Source organism: Thalia democratica, chromosome 7 (genome assembly GCF_965202585.1).
Source record: "Thalia democratica chromosome 7, ktThaDemo2.hap1.1, whole genome shotgun sequence".
Lineage (NCBI taxonomy): Eukaryota > Metazoa > Chordata > Thaliacea > Salpida > Salpidae > Thalia > Thalia democratica.
In genome coordinates, this window is record NC_139171.1 from 41,403,249 (window position 1) to 41,430,385 (window position 27,137).

Below are 27,137 nucleotides of genomic sequence, written 5' to 3' on the forward strand. Positions count from 1 at the left end.
TAAGAAACCAAATGAACTTTCTAATTTTGATAGTTTATATCATAAAAAACCAGCTTGTTAAAATCAACTTATAGATTGGTCAAAATTCTGCAAAGTAAAACAAGCCTGTAAAAAAGAAAAATTTCTTCGTTGTCAATTTTATAAAATACTGTTAAAAAAAGAAACTTTTAAAATTCATTAACTCAAGATGGCTAACAGCTAAAAAGCTATTTTGTCCTTTTTCTATATGATTTGCCACTCTGAAAAAACTTGACTGAGCTTAACTCATATGTCCGGGCACGTAGTGTATACTAGTTTATTATGGATTTTTTGAAAATAAACAAAGGTATATAGGTTTTTTTTTTATCTATTACTTCAAAAAACATCGTTAAGCAAACTATTTTATAGTTCTTTCTCTATTTTTTTGATTTAGTTTTTTTTCCAAGTCCTATTCGACACGGCTTAATTGATAGTACATAAGCCAAGTTTTATAATAAGAAACTATTTAATTTATTCTTTTAAATCACTATGATCCATAAAATGAAGATTATTTAAAAAAAAATATTATATATAAGCTATATTGATATATATATATATATATATATATACTTTATTGAACGACAAAAAAGACGCTTAAATTATTTGGTCCTTGAACTTGATGCACGAAAAAACCTTATCGTTATCGAGTCGCACACCATAGATACCGTTTAACGTCTTGTCCATAACGTACTTTATTACTATAAACGTTTTCTTTAATATAAACACAGCTTAATTTTTTTTTAACTGCGTAAATTACTAGGAACAAAATGTAAAAATAAAGTAGTAATGTGAATAATACTAGAAGTTAGTAGAAAGTAAATAGAATTATCAACGCAAGCAAGTACTAAAAATACATTTGGTAATGAAAACTTTTATGTTAAGATATTTTGTATTCAGTTTTAATAATAAATGTTTAGAAAGTTCAAACTTTTTTCTTAATGTGTTTTTAATCAAAGTACTTTTTTTACTATTATACCTAGCAAAAAATTAAAACCTTTAAAAATGAATAAAAATTAAAGTCTTTGATTGTATTTTGTAGTTTAAATTTAATGCTTCTTGAATCGCTTAGACTTGAATCTCGTGTTAATTTTGATTAAATCTTATTTCATGTTGATTAGTTGTGTGTTTAGAAAGAGTGTTTAAAAAAATATTTAGTTCTTACGTTTTACATTTAATCATTTTTCTTACTCATATAATAAATACTAATAACAAGAATTTTTTTGTTAAGAAGATCTAATTACAAGAATTGTTTAATTCACATTGCGCTTGTTTTATAAAAAAACCTTTAAAAGTCTTAGAAAAAATGATTTGTTTTTTTGAGATTAACTTTAAGCGTCTAAACGCTTATTATTAAAAATAACTGTTAAAGCTTTTTAGAAAAAAAATCACTTTCAACCTAATCTTCTTTAATTAAAAGTATATTTTTATTGTTAAAGAATAAAACTGTTTTCGTTCTTTAGAATAGTTTCAAAATAGCTTGAAAACATTGGAACTTGTCCTTTTTTGATGTCGTGTTCACGGAAGAAGCGAGGGTAGAGAAACTTGTAAAAACTATAAAAAAAAGAAAACTAGAAAAAAGTTCGATGGATAATTCAAAATACTATTTGAAAAAAAAACTTTAAAATGTTTCACGACAGAAAATGAAAATACTGCAAAAAAAAGTTATTTCGCAATAGAGTGGATCTTCAAAATAAGCGTTTTTCTTTATAACTCTTCTAAAAAAAGACATATACGATTTTATGTCAAGCAAAAGGCAATAAACTGGCAAAATTGTTTAGGTATTTAGAAAAATTATTTCTCTATTTTTTTGATTTAGTATTTTTTTCCAAGTCCTATTCGACACGGCTTAATAACATTTTAACTCGTAATTATTTCTAACCCGATTAACAAAATTTTTTAGCTCATTTTTAGATTTTTTTTAGCTGGAATTTAATAAATCAAATAAAGCTTATTTAGTGTCAAGTAAGGATTAATGTTAATATAGTCTAACGTTTCTTTTTTACAAATTTTATTCTAATTTAATACAATTTAATGTTATTATAAATTTTTTTTTTACATTTTTGTTATATCAATCTGCTTAAATTTAACTTTTTTGTTTAAATTTTATAAGATTTACTGAACTTCAAGATTTTTTTAAATTTTACATTGTAGAATTTCAAAAATAAGCTGTTATGACTATATTTAAAACAGATCTTCTTGTCATTTATGTAGCAAGAATATTTTTGACTCAAGTAAATTTTATAAGTTGTACCTTTACAAAATGTAATATTCAGAAACTATAATCTTTAAAATACAATATGTAAGCTATGTAACTTAGCTCTAGACAAGACATTAAAATGTATCCGTGGTGTATGATTCGATAATCAAAAGGTTCTTTTGTTCACCAGGTCGTTATACCAAACATTTTGAGCGCTTTTTTTTCGTCGTTCAATATACAAAAATATGCTGTAAGTTTTACGCAAACGTTGTTATTCAGTCTTTTACGATTTTATAGTCAGTTAGTTTCAGCTTAAAAACTTACAAAAATTAGTTTACAAGTTGCACAGATCTTTTTAGATAGTAGAAATTAGACAAACATTAGGCGAACACTACGTTTGTTTTATTTAGTAGAGACTTTTAGATATAACCTAGGTATAAACATATTATAAAAAACTTATGTCATACAACTAAACGCAAAAGCATGCTTTGTCGGCTAATCGTCTAGCTTTTATTTCATTATTAAATTTCTACCTAGATTAGTACAAAAGAGTCGCTCATATTTAAACAGGCTTAAAATTGTTTAGAAAAGATCAGCTCCCGCTCTACATGAACATAGTTTATTTGTAATTTCACTGACTGATCGACTACAAACTCTTGTCAACTTATTTAAGATGATTCAGCGTATATCGTGTGTAATTGCCTACATCTTAAACAGTGTTCTCGGATAATTTTGTTTTTAATAGCCTATTACATTAAGGCCAAAAATCAAACTACAGAAAAAACTCAGAATTTACGAAGGATGTTTATGTTTAGCTCACTAGCGCTAATATTTTTTCTTTAATTATTTAATTAATATAGTTGTTATTACTAAATGAGTCAAAAGCAATAACATGCATTTTAAGAACTCTAGAAAAAATACTTAACGTAAAAGCGCTTTGAACCCAGTTACAGACCGAGGTATTCAATTTAAAATGGGATACGTGCTACCCGTCAGGGGCGTGTGTAGAGTGGGGTAGCTTTTTTTGTTCTATAATAGTGTAGATTCAGTCGTGGATTTTAATAAAAAACTTTATACAATGAAGTTAATGTCGTCTAATTTGTTATAGTATTTCAGTGTCAAAAAATTTATACTTTTTGATATTTAATTTTATCAAAACTTTATATAATAAACAGTATTTCGCTCATCATTACAAATAAGTCTTTTTTTTTAATTTGAATAATATTAACCTCCTTTTAATTTGTGAACACGTTGTTTATAAAGTTATTTAGTAAACTTAGTTTATAAAACTTGAAATACTATTTAAAAAATTGGTTTATCTTTAAACTTAATAACAATATTAAAGTGGGTAGCTGTCAAAATTGCACGAGTGCACAAACATACTTTTGCACGAAGATACCTTTACACGAAGGGTCACTTTTGCACGAGCAGAAAATTTTGCACGGAGGCATTTTAGAACAAGTTAAACTTTTTTTTACTATCACTGTTACCACTAACCCTTACCCTCGGTCGGTAAAACTTTTTTTTACTATCACTGTTACCCCTAACCCTCGGTTGGTAGCTTTTTATATTCAAATTTTTTTTCCAATAATTTGTTTGTTATTTTTAATATCACTGTTACCCCTAACCCTCGGTCAGTAGTTTTTTTTAATTAATTTTTAGTTTCTTTTTTACTCTCGTGCAAAAATGTAACTTGTGCAAAATTTACCCTTGTTGCAAAATCGTCTTCGTGCAATTTTGTTCCCTCGTACAATTTTGTGCCCTCGTGCAAATTTGGCTTCGTACAATTTAGACCCGTTCCTAATAAAGTACCTTTAAGCAGTAAAGAAACACTAGAATAATTTGAATTAAAAAAAAGCTTGAAGAAAATGTTGAAATGTCATGATATTAATGTCGTGGTTGAGTAGATGAAGTGACATATAGTGAGTTTAAAAAGAAATATAAAAAGAAAAACTAAAAAGTTATTTCAAATGTTGTTATGAAAATATCAATGTAAAATATGTAAGGGAATATACTTAAATATAACCAAATTTAAATAATGAAAATCCATTTTTCTTTTAGATTTAAACACTTTAACTATTTTTTTAATACTTGCAGTAAAAAATAGTTTAATTTTACTAATTAACATTGAAAACTTGTGAAGTAATACTGTACTTTCTAGTTCAAAAACAACGCATGATCATCATTTATTTACTATAATTTTCAATTTAAAACTTTAAGTAACTTAGTAAAAATCTTCTTATTAAAAATAAGCTTTAATAAAAATTAAATTTATTTTGACGTTTAAAATAAACTATGACCATCTTACACCTGACTACAAGTATAGCACTTGCAAATAATGTTTACATCTTACAAATTCAACTTTCATTAAAACTTTAGCAAAGAAGAATAACCACATCTACTAATATATGAAAAGTTTTTTGTTAAACTACGTTTTTATTGAATATTCCAAATTTTGTTCTTCGGGGGTCATATAGGCTCCAAGAAGCCAGTCAAAACACGCCCGTGGTACCCATTAAGCAAATATCCAGCCTGCGCCTTATTTAATAGTTATAAAACTGTGTATTGACCAAGTAAACTTTAAAATATATTTTATTTAAAAGTTATATGTATGATATATTAATTAAATTGTGAGTAAATTGTGGTGCTATTTTTATCTCTATCTTGTTGTAGTTTGGTCATTAAAAAAAATATTGTAAGTTTAATAAAGTTAAGTTGCCCGCGAACGTCTATGCCTAATTAACCCGGCTAGTTATGTACAAAACTGCTTATCAATATCATACAAAAGTTATAAACAAAGATCCAGCATAAATAAATTCAATTGATAATATTAACTTAAACCTCTATGCTACTGACTACATTGCTTTTTTGAGAAAAAAATGCATTAAATTTATACTTTTCATAACACTATTTTAAACTTTCGGTTTATTGTATAAAATGTTTACTTAATTTTATGAACAGAAGTTTAACTATTTAAAAGTATTACAAAAAAATTAGTTGTGAACTAAAGAACATCTAAAAAAAGGTTATCGTTACGGTAAAAAATTTAAACTTTTTAAACAAATATTTAAAAATAATTAAACATAGAGTAAAAAACATTATATTGTAGTCAAACCTAGTTTTAAGATAACAGAAAACAGTTCAGCTAGCTTACTTCTATAAAGTCGATTTAAAAACAATATTCTTAGTTATATTTTTTTAAAGTAAAATTTAACGATTGTAATGAAAAATAAATACAAGTGTAGACTTTTTTTATTAAATAAAATTAAGAATTTTAAAAAATATCTAAAAGATTTTATAGAAAAAAAAAAGAGGTCTATTATAAATTAGACAGCTAAATCGGGGTATAATTTAAAACCTTTTTGTCATATTAAGTGTACACATTTAAATTAAGGAAAACATTAAAAAAAAGTGGTGGCTTATACTCAATTTTATTTTTACATACGTGTTATTTATAGTAAACTCAAAAATATATTTAAGATAAAGTATTTAACAAAAACTTTTTTAATATTTTTATAGTATAAAATAACATTTTATAAAAAGGTTTTTATAATTTCATTAATTGTAAAACAAGTAAATGTTTTAAATAATATGAAAATTTAAATGTTTACATAAAATCTTTAGTGTATAGAGTTTTTCGTACTGCGTTCGAATAACCTTCATTATATTTGAACCAGACTTGAGAATTTCCTATTCCGGGGTCGTTAATAATAGTTTCAGCTGTAATTTTTTATACAGTTTATAAACAAAACAAGTATATAAAACCAACTTGTGTTAAGAAAGCAAAACTATTGTACCAATTTAGCACTGTGTAAAACTGAAATAAGTTTATGAATACACACATTTATCACTGTTCAAAATATAAATTTAATCGTTTGCTAATAAAGATCCTAGTGAAACAAGTTCACTAGAATATATAATAATAACAAATTTAAACAGTACTGTTTCTTAATTACACTAACAAACAATGAACTTTACCACACGACCACCAACAACAGTATCCGAGACAACCTACGACCGATTTCGTCCTTATTAGGACTCATCAGGCAGGCATAGTCGCGAGAAACCGCTGCTGAGATCTAAACCAATTAATTACACTAACACATGTTTATTTGTGTTAACAACGGAATATGTTGACTTGTTGACACACAGAAACATGTATTAGTGTAATAAAGAAAGAGTACTGTTTAAATTTGTTATTATTACAAATATTTAGTAAATAAATTTTGAACCTTAATAAGAATGTTATAATGTTAATATTTTTTATGAACTTATAAGTTTAATGAAAAAAAATTCTTGTGGTTTTGCCGTATAATGGTTAAAAAATTGGGCTTGTAATAAAAAAACAACTTACGTTTCTTTTTAGCTTCAGATGTTCTTTTAACTTTAGTAAAGCGGCTAAAGAAGTCTTGGACAGGCTGTAAATTAAACAAATTAAACTACTGAAATCTCAAATTTTGTTAACAGTCTATTGTGAATTGTTACAAAGTGATTGATACAAAATCTAATATTTTAATAAAAGAATTTTAATTCATACTCTATGAACATAAAATATTACTAAGCTAAAAGTTAAGTTGCAACAAGTACACATCAAGTACTCCCAAGACTATAATTTGCAGGGTTTGTACGTAAAATATTGCAATTTTAGACTAGCATGCCTTAATTTATACTGAAAATTTCCTAAACCTTGTTGTCAGCTCGCAAATTGGAATATAAGCAGATAAAACTATATAGCCTTTTAAATTAATTGTAATTGTGTAGCAAATTAATAATAGGATTTTAAGTACAATTTTAATTTGTTCAATTTTTAATTATTTTATAACATATATCCCCAGAAAAATATCAGAAGAATTTGAGTTGTCTGAACTTGAATTGTCATGTAACCGTTACAGACACATTTAACATTCTACCTTTACAGTGCTGGGCTACAAAAATAAAACTCTTTTTAATAATTAAATTTACAACTTATTTATTTTTTCAAAAAACAAACTGACTCTCAAACTTCTATTAGGACTTTAGAGCTTTTCTAGCCTTGCTACTGACAAATCCTGATACTTTACCAATATGATGCCTTGATTTTAGTAAAATTAAGGTTACAAAGAACAAATTAATATAAAGAAATAAATTTACAAATTAATTATCTACTCAAAAAAAAAAAACTTATTTTAAAAATTCGCATATTTAAAAGCATTTGAACTGACAAAAACTAAAATTTTACCAATATTGCCAAAAAATGATTTAGACTGATTTTATAACTTACTTTGAACCAAACGGTACTGAAAAATGTCGTTAATTTTTTTTACTTCAAAAAAATTGTAACTATTTTAAAAGTATTTGTAAAAGAAATAATATAAACAACAGTAAAATGCTTTACTTTTACACTTAGTTTGGTATAAATGTCTGTACATATAACAATTTCAAAAATGTTTATACATTAACGAAATAATAAGTACAGTTATCTTTTCACTAATAATAAAAATTTAAAGTGTATATAAGAAAAAATTTATTGAGATAAAAATATTTTTTAATATCTTTATTTAGAATTCTATGATTTTATATTAGTTTTTATTAGAACTAGTTACTTTAGGAAAATAGTTGTAAGAAAAACTAATATCTAATGATAGAATTCAAAATAAAGGTATTAAAAAATTTATTTAAGAAAAATACGAACTATAAGTAGAAGTACTTAAGGAAAACTTATTTATAGTTCGTATTTTTCTTTAGTATATCAAGTTTAAAATCTGTTTAACCTTATACTTTAAAAAGAAACATTTTTTATAGTTAAGATAGTATAGCATTTGTATAGCTTTAACACAAGTCTGTAAATAAATTTTATTTGTGAAAAAATGTATACTCTCTGTACAATTGATTTTAATGACACTTTTGCAAACTTGTCCATATATTAACTTAATTTATAAAAAACGTTTTAACAACTGAAGTAATAATACTTATATCTAATTATGGCAAGTTTATTAGTAATACTCATACTTTTTCATTTAACTGAGCTTTCTTTTTAACACTGGGAGGAGTTGATATTCTGTATTGTAGGTGATTTTTCGTTTTTGTTTCTACTTGCTTTTTCTTAGGTGTGCTTATCATATCCTTTATAGAAAAAGTTAGTTAATCTTTCTGAATATGTTTTTATAAAAATTAAGAATCATTAGCGTAGTTTCATAAGACAAAAAGTGATAAGCAAAAAGCATTTTAAAACCTAGTTTTTCAATTAACAATAATAACTTAAATAAACGTAAAATTTAAGATACAACTTGTATGCAATTTTTAAGCTAACATTATTAACGGCGTTAGAACTTTTCCCTTTCAACAGACTTTCGCTTCTTCTCATTTTTTCACTTTCTACTTCTTTTGATATTAACTGTTTGTTCGCATAGTTGCCAAAATATTTATTTTCAACTTGCTTGACCATTCCACAAATCTCATTTATGTTGCTGTAATTTAACCGACATAAATTAAATTTGATCAACGGCTAGTTTTTTTAATTATTTTTTTTAATAAATGTATATAAAATATCTGAAAATATACGAAGAAAAAGCTACTTCCTATTAAACAAAAAATAGTAATAACTTACTCTATAACAAAAAATATTTCTTTTTAATAACTAATCAAAACTATAACCCTTAGCGAACTCTTATAAAATTTGCCATTAATAAAAGTACGTGTACTTGATACAAACATTTTTGAAATGTAATTAAACTTGTAAAAACAAAAAAAAAAGCTTCTTTAAACTTATCAATTTTTTTTAATTTTATGATAATAGAGTTATGATAAAATGCTACATAGCTTAATTGTAAACTTTATTATTAAAACAAAAATTAAGAGTATAACTTAATAAAGTTTTTCGATACGTATGATAAAATACTTAGTTTTAAACCAATTAATGTTTTTATTTTATAACTAGTTTAGATAAAAAGCTAAAATACAACAGTCATAAAACTCTATAAAAAAATGGTCACAATGTATAGTTTGTTAAGGTTACTTAAGGGCATAGGGGGGTCCACCTTGATTTTTACAAGTTGATCTTATTTTTTGGAGTTTTATCTGACGTATCAGACATTTTTAATCGCTTAAAAAAATTCAAAGTATTTTTTTTAAATATGAGCGATCAAAGTAGGTGACCTCAATAGGTTTCTAATAGAAGGCACAAACTATAAAAACGAAAAAAGCTATTTCACTAAAAATCTATCTCCTCCTTCATTTTTTAAGCAATCTTCTCAAATTTTCACACAAAGTGTATTATTAAATTTTAAAAAGATTGAATGCAGGATTTTTGTTAATTTTAAAAATAAAATTTTTATTAAAAAAAAACCACCTATTTTTTTTTATCTAAAGTTTTTATTTTTCAATATTTTGAAAATTCTAACATTCAAAGTCTTTTAAATTATAAAAGGAACGTTTCCTTAAAGTTTAAGGTCTCTAGCTCAAAAAATTAAGGAGAAGATAGGTTTTTAGTGATTTTTTTAACTTCCGAGAAAATTGACCCCGAAAAATTTGCGGTCCATACGTTTGTATCGGAAACTTTTTATAAAAATTACAATATCTCAAAAATATAATATAATATTATCACTTTAATATTTTTTATATAATATTATATATTATATAATATTTTTTAACTCTTTAAAAACTCACTTGTAGTTTGTACTTCAAGCTTTCATATAAGATTTAATGTTATTTTTAGTAAAAAAAAATGTCGGACCCCTATATGCCCTTAAACAATAAGTTATCTTATTGTTTGAAAATCATTTTTTTTTTATCACTTTAAATAAAAGTTTTGATAGATAATATGGTCAAAAGCAATAGAAACGATATAGAATATTCACTTTACGAAATGTTTTCTTATATTGTTTTAAACTTTAGAATATGAATATATATTAATTTTACTTACAACACACAAATACATTAATCTTTTAAGATCGAAATTGTGATGAAAATCAGATGACTTAACTTTGCTAGATGTTTGGTAACTTTTAATTAGTATGCACATTTTTTTGAACACTGCAGTAAACAATATTTAAGTTTATAAATTAATAAATTCAGTTACATGGTTTTTTGTGTTACGAAAATGCAAAATACCTGGCTGTCAAGAGTAGGAATAAAAATAAAACTTTTTTAATAAATTAAAACTAATTTTTACTAATTCTTTTTATATATGAACTCCGAAATTTTGTACAATTTGTTGTTGATCCATTATAAAACTACTAAAACACTTTAATTTTTTGCTATATATAATTCTAAAAATAACAAAATAAATAAAATGACTATTACGAAAGCAAATAACCTAAACAATAAATAGAAACAACTAACGGTTCTAGAACATAAACATAATTTCCATCCTCATTCTTTTCTTGACGATACGTTAAATTGTATGAAATCATTGTGTTTACTAAATCGTTTAACTGCTTGCGTTCCATTTGAGTATACAGTTGCTTGTTTACCTATATAACTTTCATTTATTTAAAACCTTTCCTACTAGTATTTTGGTAAATAAATTCATAATGATTCAAGTGTAAGTACATTCCTAGTTTATTACAAACACAAAGAAGAAAAAGTTAAGAGTTAAAAAGAATATGCTGTTTAACAGATTACAGACTCTAAAAGTAGAACATCCAGTTGTATTAAAACTGCTGTAAGTTTTTATAAAAGAATCCTGATCAAGTTTAATTTTTATTTAAGTCAAATTTTTAAACTAGAAACTATGTCTTCGTCGTTAAAACTATAGAATACAAACCATAATTAAAATTAGAAGTGTTTACATAGTTTTTGAAATTTAGTATTTGTGAATTACGAAGACTCATTGAGTTTTCTAGATTGAACGTTTTAACTTCATCACTTAAAAATTAAAAGATAAAACTAGTAAAAAAAACCTAAACCGTATTCGTTTTTGTTAGGGAATAATAAAACCAACTCAATTAAATTGATTAACTTTTAAATAGTGATAATAGGCTAGTACTAATGGATTATCTAAACTTTCTAAATTAATAAAAAACTGTAGTCCAACTAATGTGCACTAAAAAAACACTTTTATATTTAAGTAAATGTATGTTGCTAACAGGTCTGAAGTTTTGAGCTGTAATTTTATAAAGATGAGATAGAACATCACAATAAAGAACTTGAGGAGAATTGAAACTCTTAGTCAACGGTTCCATATCTGAATACAATGACTTCATGAGATTTTTTGTCTTTTGTTCCAGCAAAAACATCTTTAAAGAAAAAACAAATAAAATTGGCTACTAATTAAAAAGAAAAATTATTTTGAAAACTAGTCTTGAATATTTTAATTGTAAGGATAAACTTCAATAGTTTTAATATTGTTGGGTAAAGTAAAAAAATATATACGCACAAAGTTAATAAATAAGTATTGTGTTCAAAATTCAAAGTTTAATAGCTCGCCTTAACCAACGTTAAGTTATATAAACAGTTTATTTTAAAAGCTTTATCAAAAATTCAGCTGTCATCTATGCAAAAGTTATTAACTCCAAGTTAGTTAAAGGTAGAAATTAAAACTTGTCGAATTTTTTAAGTATAAATGACTTCTTTTTTTTTATTTAACTAAAAATGTTTAAAAAAAATTTGTGGTATACAAATCTTTAAATAAAATAGTTAAACTTTTTATTGAGAAAAAATTTAGAACGGAAACATATAATGATAATAAGTTTTAAAAACGTTAAAATAATAGGTCCATGTCACTACTAATTTTAGATAGACAGGGTTGCCACTGGCTTTTAAGAAATTTATTACAGGTATTTAAAAGTACATGTTTTTTGGTCTATTTCTAGTTTAAAGTTAAATTTAAGGTAAAAAACTGTGTTAGGTAGTATAAAAACATTGAAAAGATACTGTAAAGCTACTTTAAATGTGTTTTTTAATAATTTAAAAAAATTGATGAAGACCAAATTTTTTTATCTGTATAACATATTTTTCTTTTCAAATCTAAATTTTACTACTTAACATCTATAAATTGTATAAAATTCCAGGTTTTTCTAGCCTAAATTGTCAAAATCCAGGTTTTTTTTAGAATTTCAGGAAATTTTGTGGAAACGCTGAAGAAAAATTTTAAGCTTAACTTTTTATCAGTTTAACAATAAAAAAACTTTAGTTGTTGAATCTGACTAAATCATTTAGAAACAAATGCATAATCGAAATTTGTTTTTACTACAGCGGCTATAAGCAGTCAACCAAAAAAATGTTTTCAACTTGCTTATGAAAGTCATAACTGATCATTTGCATTAAACTAAGTAAAAGATTAATAAAATAGTTATAAGATGTAACGTTATAAGGCGTTAAATCCTGGAGATCCTGATAAGCTAAGCTTATCGGAATGTATACCACAGATGTTCTTGTGCTAAAACTTTATTTCAACTAACGGCGTTTCACTGCTCTCAAATAAATTTAAGAACAGATCTACGGAGTCTCAAAAAGCTCTAAGAATAATATTCTTAGAGCTTTTTGAGACTCCGTAGATCTGTTCTTAAATTTATTTGAGAGCAGTGAAACGCCGTTAGTTGAAATAAAGTTTTAGCACAAGAACATCTGTGGTAAAATAGTTATATAAATAAATAACAGATTGTTTATTAAACTTGACACTTTTTATTTTCAGTATATTAATTGAGTGGAAAACATATTAAAAGTTAATTTACTATTTAAACATACCTCGTTTTTCAATGTGGGAAATTTAACTTTACCCGGATTAACACAAGCACTAATATGATGAATAAAAACAAACAAGTATGGAATATATCTAGAAAGAATATAATCTTGTTTGACTTTTATCTCTGTGTTAAGAGCATCATAGTTTACAATCCAATCTAGTATTTCTGAACAATATTTCATACCATTTCTTTTGTACTTCATAAGTAAAAAGTTTTCATAAACTCCCTGTTAAGGAATAATAACAAGTTCAAAAAGTAAAATACAACGTAATAAAACATATTCAACTCAAAAGTTTTAATTACCTAAAAAATATTTCAAAATTTATTTTGGAAACTTTTAATCAATAAGCATTCAACGAAATAAATTTATTAAAAAAAATAAACTATGTGGAAATAAGAACACGCATAAAACCATTTATTTAAACATTGTCTTATGAATAAATTTAATTTAATTAAGTGATATGTTTAAACTAAAAATAAAGTATTACATTTTATTAGCCTGAAATATAATTTTTTTAATTAACTAAAAAGTAACTTTGTACGATAGAGTATATGTATTATACTATAATACATAATGGCCATAAGTTTTTACAGTTTGTTCAATAATTTTAATTTCATTCATTAAAAAATGTACAAAACAAAAGAGTTCCTCATTTCTTATCTGGCTCACTAAAAATACAAATAGCATTTTATTACGTCTGAATACAAAAAAAAGCTAAAACAAAAAACTGAAATATCATATATTCACTTAGATTTTTGTATGCATCGCTAATGGATATACACCACATCAGCTTACAGGTTAATAAGAAAAACTTTTTTTATTAATTTCATAAATTATACACTAAACAAAAAAATATAAAGATAATAGTTATCTATAGTTATACTAAACATTTAAAAAAATAGTTTTAAAAGTTAATAAGAGACTTTCGATGATTAAATTTAAGTTGTCAAATAAAACATTAAAGATTTTACAGAAGTCAAAACTTAAGGATATGTTCAAAAACATTCAAAGATTATACTATTAAATCTGATGTTTAAGGATGTTTAACAACAATGTGACACACTGTTTTCATATCGCTTCTTCTATTAGTGCAAAATAGTTACAAAACAATATCAAATGTCGAAAGTTAAAAAGAAACTGGTAATTGATTAAAGCTTGAAGGTAAATATGTGTTTGAAAATATTACAAAAATAACTTTAAAAAAGGTAAAGTCATGTTTAAACAACTTTCATGGTTTTATTAAAACTTAAACTATTTTGAAACATGTAGAAGAAATTGGTATTGATGAAAATTATATATAGAAGTTCGTACATCAAGAATTTTGCTGTAATCACCATGTGTTGCGACAACATCCATTACTTGATAACTTCTTCTTGAAAGTTTGCTCATTTTAATGTTATTTCTGCTGTGTTGTACTCTAATTGAATCTCGTTCTATTTTTCTGATAAAATGAAGTTAATGAATAATTTTTCTGTCTCTTACTTTAGACCTTTAACTACTTTTTATATACCTAATTTAAATTTATAAGGATAAATTTAAACTTTGTTATAAAAAAGTAAAAGCTACAAAAGATAAAAACTAACTTTTGGTTTTTTGGAAGTTGAAATATTTCAGTCCAAACAGTAAATAAGGAAGTATTCAAGTCTTTTTGTCCAATTTCAAGATTATTAATCATGCTCATTGACAGTCTTTAACAGTTTTCAATGTTATTATTCTAACTAGCCATACATAAAATAATATAATAACTTTAATCTACAATAAACTACTCGTAACAAAACTATTTTTTAAACAAAACTCTATTCTAGATCTAATGCAATAAAGTAAGTTGCTCGTAAAAGTCCGAGGTTTTTATCTATTTAACCTTTATAACATCACATACAAAACAAATTTAAAAACTAACCTGTTACAATTATTACTGACGAATTGGAGCGTATTGATGCAAGTTCTCACATCATTACCTGATTTTTCGCACAGCTGCAGTAGACTTGACATGTCACTTTGTAGACCTTGTATTTTGCACACCTTTACATTTCATAAGCATTAACTACTAATACTTAATCGATAACAAAACTAATTTTATCGACACAAAAACTAACTAACAAATTTTTAGTTTAGCTTAAAGTTTAAACTTAATAACTAAAAATAAAATTTACCTTTTTTAAATATATAAATTATATGTAGTACCATAATACTTTGGTTATTACTATTTTATTTTCTTAGATATTGTGCCCTTTAATAAAAAACATACTGCTTTTACCTAAACTTTTAAAGCTAGTAAAACATATTTAAGTGCTTCAGGATTTAAATACTAGGATATAAAAATATCTATTAGTAATTTAGTTAAAGTGACTAGTTTTACATCTCTAAACTTAGACTGAAAATATGTTAAGTCTTATTTTACAACTGCTTTATAAGTTCAAATGTAAAAAACATATACGTTATCAAATTTCTGATACATTTTAAAATTAAAAATAATATGGAACAACATTCAAGTAAAATTTAATTCAAATTCAACTTATCAAGAATATGAAAAAAGTATATTAATTTTAAAACGTTTTTTACACGCTTTTTTTTTATATAAAACCTTATTATAACTATTCATTAAATCCACGTTTAATTTAGGAATGCTTAATGACAAAACATTGTCTAAATGCAGAAGTGCACGTCTTAACTATATTTTCAATATTTAGTAGTAGTTTATGCACTTGATAATTGAAACAAACTCTGTTGTATTTAATTAATATCTACTTAGCGTCCTATTCATTTTACTATTTAATACTCAAACGAAAAATCATGCATACTAATTAAACTTATTATCAACTTTTAGATATTTTATCTAAAATAATATTTTTATACTATTGTTGTTTGTAGGTATACAAAACACTCTAAAATTAACGCAAAATATATAACAAACTTGAGCAAGTCTAAGTGCAAGCTTGTTTTTTGCTAATGGTGGAAAATGAACTACAAAACTCTGTTGACGCAAACTTCTTAAAGCTGGTACATACCTGTTATTAAGTTATAAGTTTTATTTAATATTCAACTCATCCATACAACATAAACTATAAAAAATCGTTGTTGTGTATGTAGTTCCTAAATGTACAACTTTTTTCAAGACAGTATATTGAAAAAAAAACTTCATAAAGGTTAAAGACACTTAGTATATAAACTTGATTAACTCATTTCTAAGTTTAACCTTTAAACATGTTTTAATATAGGGATCGGCAAATTTTTGCCTTTCAAAATTAAATATTTGGTCTGAAACTCATTTTATCAGTTGAAAAGCTTTTATTCATTAAACTTAATTTAATGAATTTTTTAAAACTGGGTTTTAAAAATATGTTGTTTGTACAAATGGCATTATCATTAAAACGTAACTGTTAATTTTTTAACATTTATCATCACACATGCACCGAACTGCAAAAAAAAAAATATTATGAAACCCAATACTAACAAGTCATTGCAGATACAAATTATTGGTCTTTTTAAAATCTCTTGATTATTTTTGTTCTTCATACTCAAGTTGATTTTGTTTCCATCTTTTTTACTTTTTCTTGCACGATTCATATAGTTAATCAAAAAGTTTATAGATGCCTACAAAAATTATAAAACTCTATATCTACTTATTTTACAGTATTTGCTAAAAAAGTACTAAAACTACAACACGATGTAATTTAAAAAACTATGTATACACTAAAGTACCAAAAAAGGACTGAAAAATCCAATAATCTAACAGCTCTCAACTAACAACAGGAGCTCCGTCAATTTCATCGATGATAAGACAATTTGGACGTTTGTCTTTCAACAAAACGGAAGTCATCTGTGTTGTTTCATCTAACTTACGACGAAATGCATCTACAGAACGGTCATCGCTGGAATAAATAATGTTTGAAACGTGAGTTGTATAAAATACTTGTTAACATTTTACTATAGTAACACTTTAATAAAACAATTTAGCCCTGGTTGTAACTTATACCTACAGTAAAATATAATAAAGTAAACATTAATAAAATTTCTAGTTGCACCTATCTAAGGGAGAAACTACATGTATTTTAGGTTTACTTAAACAAACTTGAAATCTATAATTTGCACCAGCTTTGTTATAAGCAAATTAAATATGTCCTGGATATGACATTCAACTGTTCTGGTGTACGACTCGATAACCGAAAGGTTTTATCGTACACCAGGTCCTTGGACCAAACTTTTTGAGCGTATTTTTTGTCGTTGAACAAACAATACATTACACAAATAAATTGAATATACGCAAATTAAAAGGGAAGTTTAAATCAAGTCTTTTAAATTTGAAACTAATTTTAACTGTCGCACTTAAATTTGTTATATGTCATCAAATATTAAACACAACTAGTTAAAAAACTAAACAGTTTTTATTAAAAAGTTTTTCAAGTTCATGTAAAATTTTCGATAAGCGAACAGTATTCATAAAGATATGAAAAACAATATTTTTCTTACCTAGCGTTCATCTCAACAACATGGTAGCCCGCACTTTTAGCGATAATATGTGCAAGTGTTGTCTTTCCTAAACCTGGTGCACCACACAGTAATGCACTCTTTAATTTGGGTCGATTTGTTTCATCTAATTCCTATACATAATTCAATTTTTTAATTTTATAAAACAAGCACAGTTGACCTCTGAAAAACAAATCTAAGTACACCTAGCACATAGATACAAGGTAATAAAGAAGTTTTTCGGTAAAAATTGTATCTTTAAAATTCTTAGTTTTTAATTATTTCTTAAAAACACCAGATTATGAAAAAACGTTCAAACTATTTTGTAGACTTTAAAAAATATTACATCAAGCATTCACAAATTATTCATATTTAGTTTTATAAAGTAATATTATTCAGAAGAATTATAAGCTAGTTAAAAAAAAAATTATTAAAAAATATTATAAAAGTACTAAGATCTATTATTTAAAGACATACTATAAATAAGCTTAAAATTAAAGTATTTAAATTTAAAAAATAATAATTAAAAGTATAGTATTTCGCTAGCATTATATAAAAATTTCAATTGTTAATTTAAAAGTTAAAATTAAAAAAGGTCGCATCAAAAACTATGTACATTATTAAAAACACAAAAAAAAAAGAAATAAAACTGTGTTGTACTTGTACAAGTAAAACATACATATCTATCAAAAGAAACAAAAAAATATTAAATTGTGGTCAATAAAACCTCATCTAGTTCGTTTGAGTTGTAGTATTTTTTGTACTTGTTATTATCTTGTATTTTTGGTTCTTTTTTTTTAGTCTTTTTTATTTCTTTTTTGTAAACACATGTGTCCCAAAGTTTAATCCATTGAAGTAATGATCTGTTGAGACCCTGGATAAATAATTAACAAACCTTTTATATACCTATTTATACTTCATAAGCGAGGTGAAAAGTACTTATTTTTTAATCATTTAAAAAATATTAAACAGTTTTAAGTTTCTATTTGTTATAATGACTTACAGTATCACTAAGCAAATGACCGTAGTGACTAGGAGAAAACTTTGACACCCATAACTGGCTATATGCAGGATTTTTTGAAAGTTTGTTTTTAGGAGACTTGTTTGGAGTATTTTCCATGAAACTTGGAGTCAAAATCTTCTTTACAAAACTACTATCAGGCGTTTTTGGTATTGGAGTTACTGGACTTCTTGTACAATCAAAGTTCATTCGAACGTTGTTTTTCTAATTATTTACATGAGTTTAAGTTTATGCATTTATAATTAAATTTATACAGATAAGCCAATTAAGATGGAGCTTAGTAAACAACTCACTTTATCATAAACAATTTGACGCATTTCCTCCATTGAATGGGACAGAAATCCAGTAGTAACAATTCCATTGCTTATACTTTTAATCTGTTGGAACAAAAAAAAAATAAAAACAGCTAAATTTTAAGCATAAATAGCTTTTTAATATATAATTTATCCCTTCAAAGCGAGTATCTCTCGATATTTAAATTTAGATTTCAGATTAATCCAAAAAATACAATTTTATTAAAAAGTGTCAAAACTAAACTTGTGTTACATAAGTTGGTTGTTAGAGGTTTTATAAAATACCATTAAAAAATATAACTTTTATATACAATTTTAAATCAACTTCGTTTTTTATATTCATTTAGGACAACTACTCAAAATAAAGCGCAAAAAAATAATTAATGTATTAATAGCAATATATTGACTTTAGTTTTTATAACCAACCAAGTTTTAACCAGAAAAACATGTTGCAATAATTTTTCCTAGTCTAATCATAAATCTACGTAAAAACTATTTAAGCTTTTTATGACTATTTACACCTTGTATAAAAATACTGACACTAGGAAATTAATAAAAGCTTACAGTTGTTGGAAATTTATATATTCTATATGAGTATAACTTAAGTTATAACATTACTTTCAACAGAAAATCTATCTTAGAAACTGCAAAAGCTTCTAATATTTTTAATTTAATACGTTCAAACTAATATGTTATCAGGGGTATATGGATGTCTTTCTGCATATCAATATATATAGTACGTAAAAAGAGTCTTTTTAAAAATTACAAAAAAAAAAAAAAACTATTATAGCTTTAAGTTTTATTCATCTTTTTTCATTTAGAATTTTTTTTTAATGAAATACAAGGTGTTGATAATGTGTAAAAATAGTAACTTCTCAATGACTTTGTAATAATTAAAATGAAGATTTAATGAATTTATTATTACATTTCGGTTTAAAACGTTTAATTTAAATCTAAATATAAAACATATAACAAAATTTTATCAATTAGCTTTTAAATTGCATTTAAATTGGACAAGGTGTTCAACACGGCAACTGAAACCTGGGAACACTAAACTCAAAAATAAGATATGTGCACCCCAAAGCTCAAACAGCAGAATATCAAGTGTAAGTTTCAAAATGAATTTTGTACATCCCTAGGGGAGTTTGGTAAACCCTAAAATTTTCTTAAACATTATGAAGACTACTGGTCTAAACCACTAACAGTAAGTTAATGACCTAATTTTATTATTCTTACTTTTTATAAATAATAAGTACTTTATACTTCAAAAACTTTGAACATTACTGTTAATTTAGAACTAAAACACAAGTTAAAAACCTCACTGTTTGTTTTGTTTTTCATCCTCAAGTAAACTCTTTTGCAATCAGACGAAGTACAGCTGATGTAATTTGAATGTTTCGGGGGATGATTAAGTACTTGAGTTAACTTAATTTTATTTCTATCTCCATTTTTTGATAAAACAGTATCTTTTTCTTTATTTTGTTATAAACTTTTTAAAATTTATATTGTATGAACAAAATCGATAATTAAATACATGAACAAAGAGAAGAATTATTCTAAATTTTAACATGTTTATATCAAGTTAAATTGAATTAACAATAATACAATAATAAAAAAATTAATTAAAGCCTTATTTTGGTTTATGTTAAAGATACTTTTTGTTTAGTTTTTATCAAACACAAAAATTGTTGTACTTACTTGTTTTACTTTCATATTTTTCTGAACGCATATCTAAAATTTTTTTAATCAATTCTTCATTTGTTTTAATATTTGTTTTCTGCTTCTCCACTTTTCTAAAATTATTGGTCTTTAATACATTGTTAACTATAAATTTTTATTAAACTACTTTAAATGCTAAAAAATATTGGTTGTTAATAGCTTTTTCTTGTAAAAATCTGAAAGAAACATGTTCGTTGTACTATAACAGTAACAATTTGAAAAGTAACTTACAGTAACCTCTCGCTTATTAACGCACATTGTGTCCACAGAAAAAGTGCGTAAAGATATGAGAGATCGTAAAGAAACGAGAGGTACCAAATATACTCACTATAAGGTTTTTTTAATATTGCTTCTAGTTAAAAGCAGACTGGGCACTTTCCCACTTTAAACTATTTGTTTACTTCATTTATAAATATGAAAACAACAGATAAAACTATACATATATTAAAAAAAAAAAGGATTGGAATGTTTATAAAATAATAATAATACGAGTAGAAATAATTTTACTATTTTAATAATAAGTAGAAATTATTTTTATCTTTATTTATAAGTGTCATTTATATTCTATTCTACTTAGCAAATTCAATTTATAATTAAGCATTTCTTTACACTTATAAAATGGTGTTTATTAATATATAGGGCAAGACTGCTATATTATTTCTTTGTGTTTTAAACTCTCATTATTTCATTATACTTTCATTATTAAACACAGTCATGTTTATTTCAGAATTTTGATTTAATCTCTTATTGTTAACAAAATTTCTGATATACTGAGGTATAACTAAATGTTTATCAGTTAGTCAAGATACATAAATTTACAAAGTCTAAAAATAAAGAGAAGTGTGTTAGCATTCAAAAACATATTGTAATTTAGAAATATACATTAAACCTAATTTGTGCAATATAAAAAAAATTTATATTTATATTTTCTGAATTTTATAGAACTCTGAAATGCGTAACTAAACGAGAGTGCGTAACGTCACGAGTGCGTAAAGATCCGAGAGGTTACTGTATTTAAAAAATAGGTTTTCAATTAACAGGATTACTTTGAGTTTTTGAATATTTCTCAGGTTTTTGATAGTACAAGTTTTTTTTTCCATTTTTAGTATAAAATTATACTTTAGGTAAAAAACTGTGTCAAGTAGTGTATAAATATTAAAAAAGCACTTTAATGCTACTTTGAATGTGATTTACAATAAATAAAATTCTAAATGATACAAAAAAATATTGTACATGATATATACTAATCTAATTTATTTTATTATTTTTTATTGCTAAAATACCTTCTTTTTTTTGCCAAGATTGTCAAAATTTCAAGTTTTTCCAGGACTCCAGGTTTTATGGCAACACTAAACTGAGTACTAACAAATTGTTTTCAAAAGTAAAAACAGGTGTTTGAAAACAAAAAACAGCTTAAAATTCTAAATAGTGATGTTTTTTTATATACTTTTTTAAAGAACAAAAGTATAACCAATTTTATCATAAAATCAAAAAGTTTTTAAATAAAAAGTATATAAAACGTTAATTATATATAGTTTACATATATTTAGAAAATACAAATGAAAATGATCACAATACATCTTTTCTAATTATAATATACATAAAATATTTTCTGGTTTGTTTTATTTAAGTTCTTTAGGACTGTGAAATAACTGTATTGTATTGTAAGTAAAGAAAATTTTGGTAACATTAGTTTAAAACAAAAATAAATTTAAATATAAACTAATATGCTTCATCAAGTTATAACAAGATCAAATAATAAAGGGTCACATGATATATAAAACAGATGTTTTAAGTGTGTTTTTTTTTTATAAGTAGAAGTTTAACATATTACATTTTCTATATTTTGTAAAACAAAAATAAGCTAATTTAAATGTTTGTAAATAATTTATTTCGTACTATATTAACTTTTTTATGTATGTTGTTTTCATTTTTTAAACATATCAGATACAAGCTTTCTAAATATTGTTAACATCTTTTAATCTAATTGAATTTAAATGCAGTAAAATACGCGTTCATTGAATTTTTTTGTGAAAGTATGTAGTATAATAAATAAATTATACTTCATAAACTTAGGTTATTTTGTAAACTAATAACTTTCAGGTTTGTTAAACTTAGGTTATTTCAAAAAAAAACTAAGAAATTTAAAACCATCGACTTTTCGAGGTTATAACTTTTAAATGTAAATATTGTTAAAAGTTAAAGCAATTTTGTGCAAAGTTGAAATACATTGTAGTAGATAAAGAGTTTTTACACAAGATCTAATAAGAAAATAAAGTTTTTAGTCAAAAACCATTCAAGTTTCTAAAGGTGATTTTAATAAAAAATTAAAAGTGTAAATTGTAAGAATATAAAACATATACTATTTTTAAATTAAAGTTTATTGAAAACTGTTGTAGCTTACTTTCTGTGAGCAATATCTAACTGACAGTCCCCAATAGTAGGTAAAGAATCCTCATTTGAATTAAAATTCATGCCATATTTTTCAGCAATTTTGTAAATCTCAGACATTTCATTTTCCAGTTTTGATCTTTTAGCTTTTGGTTCTATAAACGTTAATATGATGCTTTTTACTTTAACTAATATAAGTATACTAGCTAGTACAACTTCAAAATATTTGCATATTTTATAAATTACATTTAGCATTCAATAGCAATAAGTTATAATTATTTTGAAAATATTAAAACTAAAAAGCCCGCTATCAGCTCAAATCAGGTATGAGACTTGTTTTTAAATAATTAAACATAAAACAAAAACAGCTTTACCTTCAGCTTGTATATGCTTCATTAAAAACCACTTAGAGCATATTTTTGAAAAAAAAGTGCTTTAGCAGCACACACTTATTTACAGAATGCTTTTATTTACCAAATACTTTTTAATATACACTTATGAAAGCTTAAAAACCTGGATAACTAAAAACATTTAAGATAATAAAGAAAGTGCAAGCAGTGTCAAAAGTATGTTTACTCCTTTTCTTTTCATAGCAGTATTTAGTTCAAAAATTATTTTTCAAAGTAGTATATAAAGAACTACAATAACTTTACAAAACTAAAATATTTTTAAATCTTAACATATTAAATATCAAATTAAGCACCTAAATAAAACTTAAAAATGCTCATTTTAGTAGAGCTAACCACAAGGTGGAAAGTTTAATATAAATTTGAAACAAACACTTTAAACTAGCAAATTTCTTGCATTATAAATTAACAGTGATAACTAAATCAACTGAAATTTATTTTTTATTCTAACAAAAAACTAGCCTGAGATTTTTTTAAAACTATATAAACTAGCCTGAATATCTTAACAAAAAAGCACTTTTCAAAAATCCTCAAAAGTTTAGAAAGAGTTTATAAAAATCCTGATATATGAGTTTAACTTTAACTTTTGTATAAAAGTTAAGTAAAATATAATAATGTATAAAATTAAAAGTACTGCATACCTTTAAAAGATGTAAAGTAGGTGATCAAGCTTTAAAAACTAAACATATATTCTATTTTTTTAGTATGCATAGTCTATTTGCTTTGACTAACTAGTTAATACTTAGCTAATCCTTTAAGTAAAAAAGTGAGGATGAGTATGTTTTAAAGTTTAGAAAACTTCCTAACAAAACTCTTAGCTGTATAACTAATTATTAGTCGTAATTCTTTTTTAAAAACTACTGTACCCATCAAATCTTCATTTTCATCAATATCCATAATTAAATCATTTAATTCTTCCTGAAATTCACTATGATCTGGATGTGGAGGAAACAAGTTTCTCTTAACAGAAGACTGGCTTTCAGACTGAAGTTCAGCCAACAATTCATCTTCCATCTCCAACTCGTTTTGCATCTTATTTTCATTTTGAATGCTTTCTGTAAATTAATGCATTAGTTTTAAAAGGATATTTGAATTTATACATAACTAAATTTGCTAACTAACAAAAAAATATTTAAGGTTAATATTAAAAATAACATATTAGTGATAAAATTAACCATACTTACCAATTTTTAATAGTCTATGATTTTTTTTTGATATTCTTTTTAATCGATTTCGTTTCAGATTAAAACACTGCAATATACTATTAAGTTCTAAGTTTAACAAAAAATATAAAAAATTATATTAATAGTATATCGCTTAGGGATTTTAAATCTTCAGTTGGTACACACAGCCCATAAAAAAATTGAAGCAAATATAACTTTAAATCTTATTTTTTTATAAAGTACAAATTACTTTTAGTGCAAGACTGAAGCATGCAACTACAATTTCAAACTGACTAAAAACTTATTCTTTTTTAAATTTCTAGTTTAAAAACATATTTTAAAATATTTATTTAGAGAACTAATGTGTTTTTTTGTTTTATTCTTTAAAAATCTTACTTTATTCTTTATTATCGTTCTGAGGAGATGCATAAAGCATCAAAACTAAGTAAACGATTTGAAAACTAGTTGTTTTTTTATATTATAAATATTTAGAGAACTATATATGAAAGGTTTGGTACTTTAATAAATAAATTGTTTGTCAACTTTGTATAAGAGCTCAACCATTTAAGAAATGTGGTAAATAATGTATTAAAACTTTTTTTTACTAGATTTAAAAATTGATCTTAGGATTACTGGCTGGAACTAACAAAAATCTTTTTTTTTGAGATAATCCTTAAATTCACTTTATAGAGTTTAGAAAAATGATCCCAAATCTTGAACTTTTAAAAAAAATTAAAACTAATTGTTGTATTTTATAACAACCAAAATTCTCAATATAAATTTTCAAAGTATTTGACTTAATCTCGTTATAGTTACAACAGTAAGTAACTTAAGTTTCAAAGAAAATTCTAATTAGATGAATTTTGAAAAGCTACAAATTTTGACCAGCCTAGTTCAGCTATATTATTTTACCAGAGTTTTAAACTAGCTTTGTTCATCTGATAGAACTTTGATTTTTTTAATTTAAGAAAACATGTTAGTTTTATATGTTCATAACTGTAGTTTGTTTTTAAATAAAATTCAGAACATACAACATTTAAGTCTTTATTGAAAGATAAAGTAACTTTTAATACAAACAAACTTATTTTGAGCAATTTTACTATTAATTATGTTATTATCAGGATAACAGTTTACTTTGGAAAATGTATTTTTTTAAAGTTTGTTGTAATACTTAACAACTTAAAGTTGTAGATTAATTTAGATATTTTTTTTTAATTTACTTGTAGAAAACAAGTACTTTAAACAATACAGATAACAATAAGTCACACTAAGAAGTAGTATTGCTAAGTTTAAAGTTTTATTTTGTAAAAAACACTTTTTTGGTTAGATTTTTTTCAAATTATAATTCATGCATGATTTTTTTTTTAATCCAATGTTCATTTAATTTGATATGTTTTTAAAAGACATTATAATTTTAAAAACTATCATTCAATTTTTGCAATTTTATTGCTTTTATTCAAGTATTTTTTGAATCTTTAAATAATAATTTTTTTTTACATTTACATTTAAGATATTTTAACCGTTTAAAATTAGTTATAAACTAGATGCACAACTAACATAACTCTTACATATTGTTTATATCTCTTTTAATTAATGTTAAAAAACAAAAACATTTTACCAACACAATTTTATTAAGTCACTTCTTGCAAATCTGGGCATTTGTTTGAGTATGCGCTCTCATTTAAGTTAAGCATTTTAAATTCTGAAAAATACAAAATAAAAGAAAATTCTTTAATATTGTAAATTCATTGTATGCATTTAGTTAACAATATATTTATTTTTATATATATTTCCAAAACTTTTAAAGTAAATATTTTTGAAAATAGAGAAAGAGAATATTTTTACTAAAATAAATATTTATATATTTCTAGTTTGTGCCTTTGATAAGGAGCCTATTGAATTTTTTTATTGAACTCAACAATATTGAGCTTTTTCTATTTTAGGTGTCTTAACCCCCTTTTATACCTTTAAATCAAACAAGATACAATGTTCAGTTTCTCACAATATATAAATATATGACATTAAGTTTCATTTTAACTCTATATAAGAAATATATTTTTCTAATACCATGCTAGAAAAGTTTAATCTTAGGTAGTCAAGAAACAAAGTAGAAAAAATGTATATATGCATATAAACAATTTTTGTTAAGTTTTTTTTTACATATATGTACAATTTCAAATAAAACTATTTAAGTAAACAAAAAAAAGTAAGGTCCCTAAATTTAATTAGATGCATTATAAGAAAACAGACAATATAGTTGGTTTATTAGCTACATTATCTTGTTTAATTACGCACTTTTGCTGTGGACATAATATGCACAGATTTGCAAGAGATGACTGTAATTAGACCAAGTTGAGTATTTTTTATATTATGATAAAAATTTTAATAATTTTTTGAGATGTTCTGAAAATAAGTTTAAAAACTTAAAATTAGTTATAGTTTGTTTTCTGTTTTTATTATTACTTTTTTACAGATTATTTGTACCATCATAATCTTATTATCCAGATCTACAAGAGCTTTTTTTTTTTCAAAAATAAATTTTTTCATTTATAAGATGTGGCCCCCCTTAAACATTTTTTTAAGAACTTGAATTGTCAAACTTGAATCATCAGATTTTAAATTCCCAAGTAACCTTATAAACAATATTAATATACAGTAAATAAAAGAATTAAGTAATATCTAACAAAAAAAAAAGTTTTAACAGTAAGAACAAACAATAAGTTTAAAACCTTCTAGTTCCTGTAATGCATCAAATTCATCATCATTGTCACCAAATGGATTAAAATTCATTTTAGT

The 27,137-nt window shown here is 24.2% G+C and overlaps 1 protein-coding gene across 1 annotated transcript; it reads right to left on the bottom strand.

The window, feature by feature from the left end:
• Positions 1 to 5,562: 5,562 nt before the first annotated feature.
• LOC145840457 (chromosome transmission fidelity protein 18 homolog) lies at positions 5,563 to 27,137 on the bottom strand. Its single transcript, XM_082947721.1, has 22 exons — positions 27,071 to 27,137; positions 24,045 to 24,233; positions 22,785 to 22,926; positions 20,360 to 20,454; positions 19,979 to 20,133; positions 18,662 to 18,745; positions 18,351 to 18,572; positions 18,075 to 18,221; positions 17,351 to 17,481; positions 16,629 to 16,752; positions 16,335 to 16,474; positions 15,795 to 15,888; positions 14,781 to 14,902; positions 14,464 to 14,568; positions 14,192 to 14,321; positions 12,881 to 13,105; positions 11,281 to 11,430; positions 10,535 to 10,665; positions 8,505 to 8,661; positions 8,204 to 8,317; positions 6,570 to 6,633; positions 5,563 to 5,935 (listed from the first exon to the last, which is right to left on the bottom strand). Exons 1-22 carry the CDS (start codon positions 27,129 to 27,131, stop codon positions 5,823 to 5,825), a joined length of 2,895 nt encoding a protein of 964 aa, XP_082803847.1. The 5' UTR covers positions 27,132 to 27,137; the 3' UTR covers positions 5,563 to 5,822.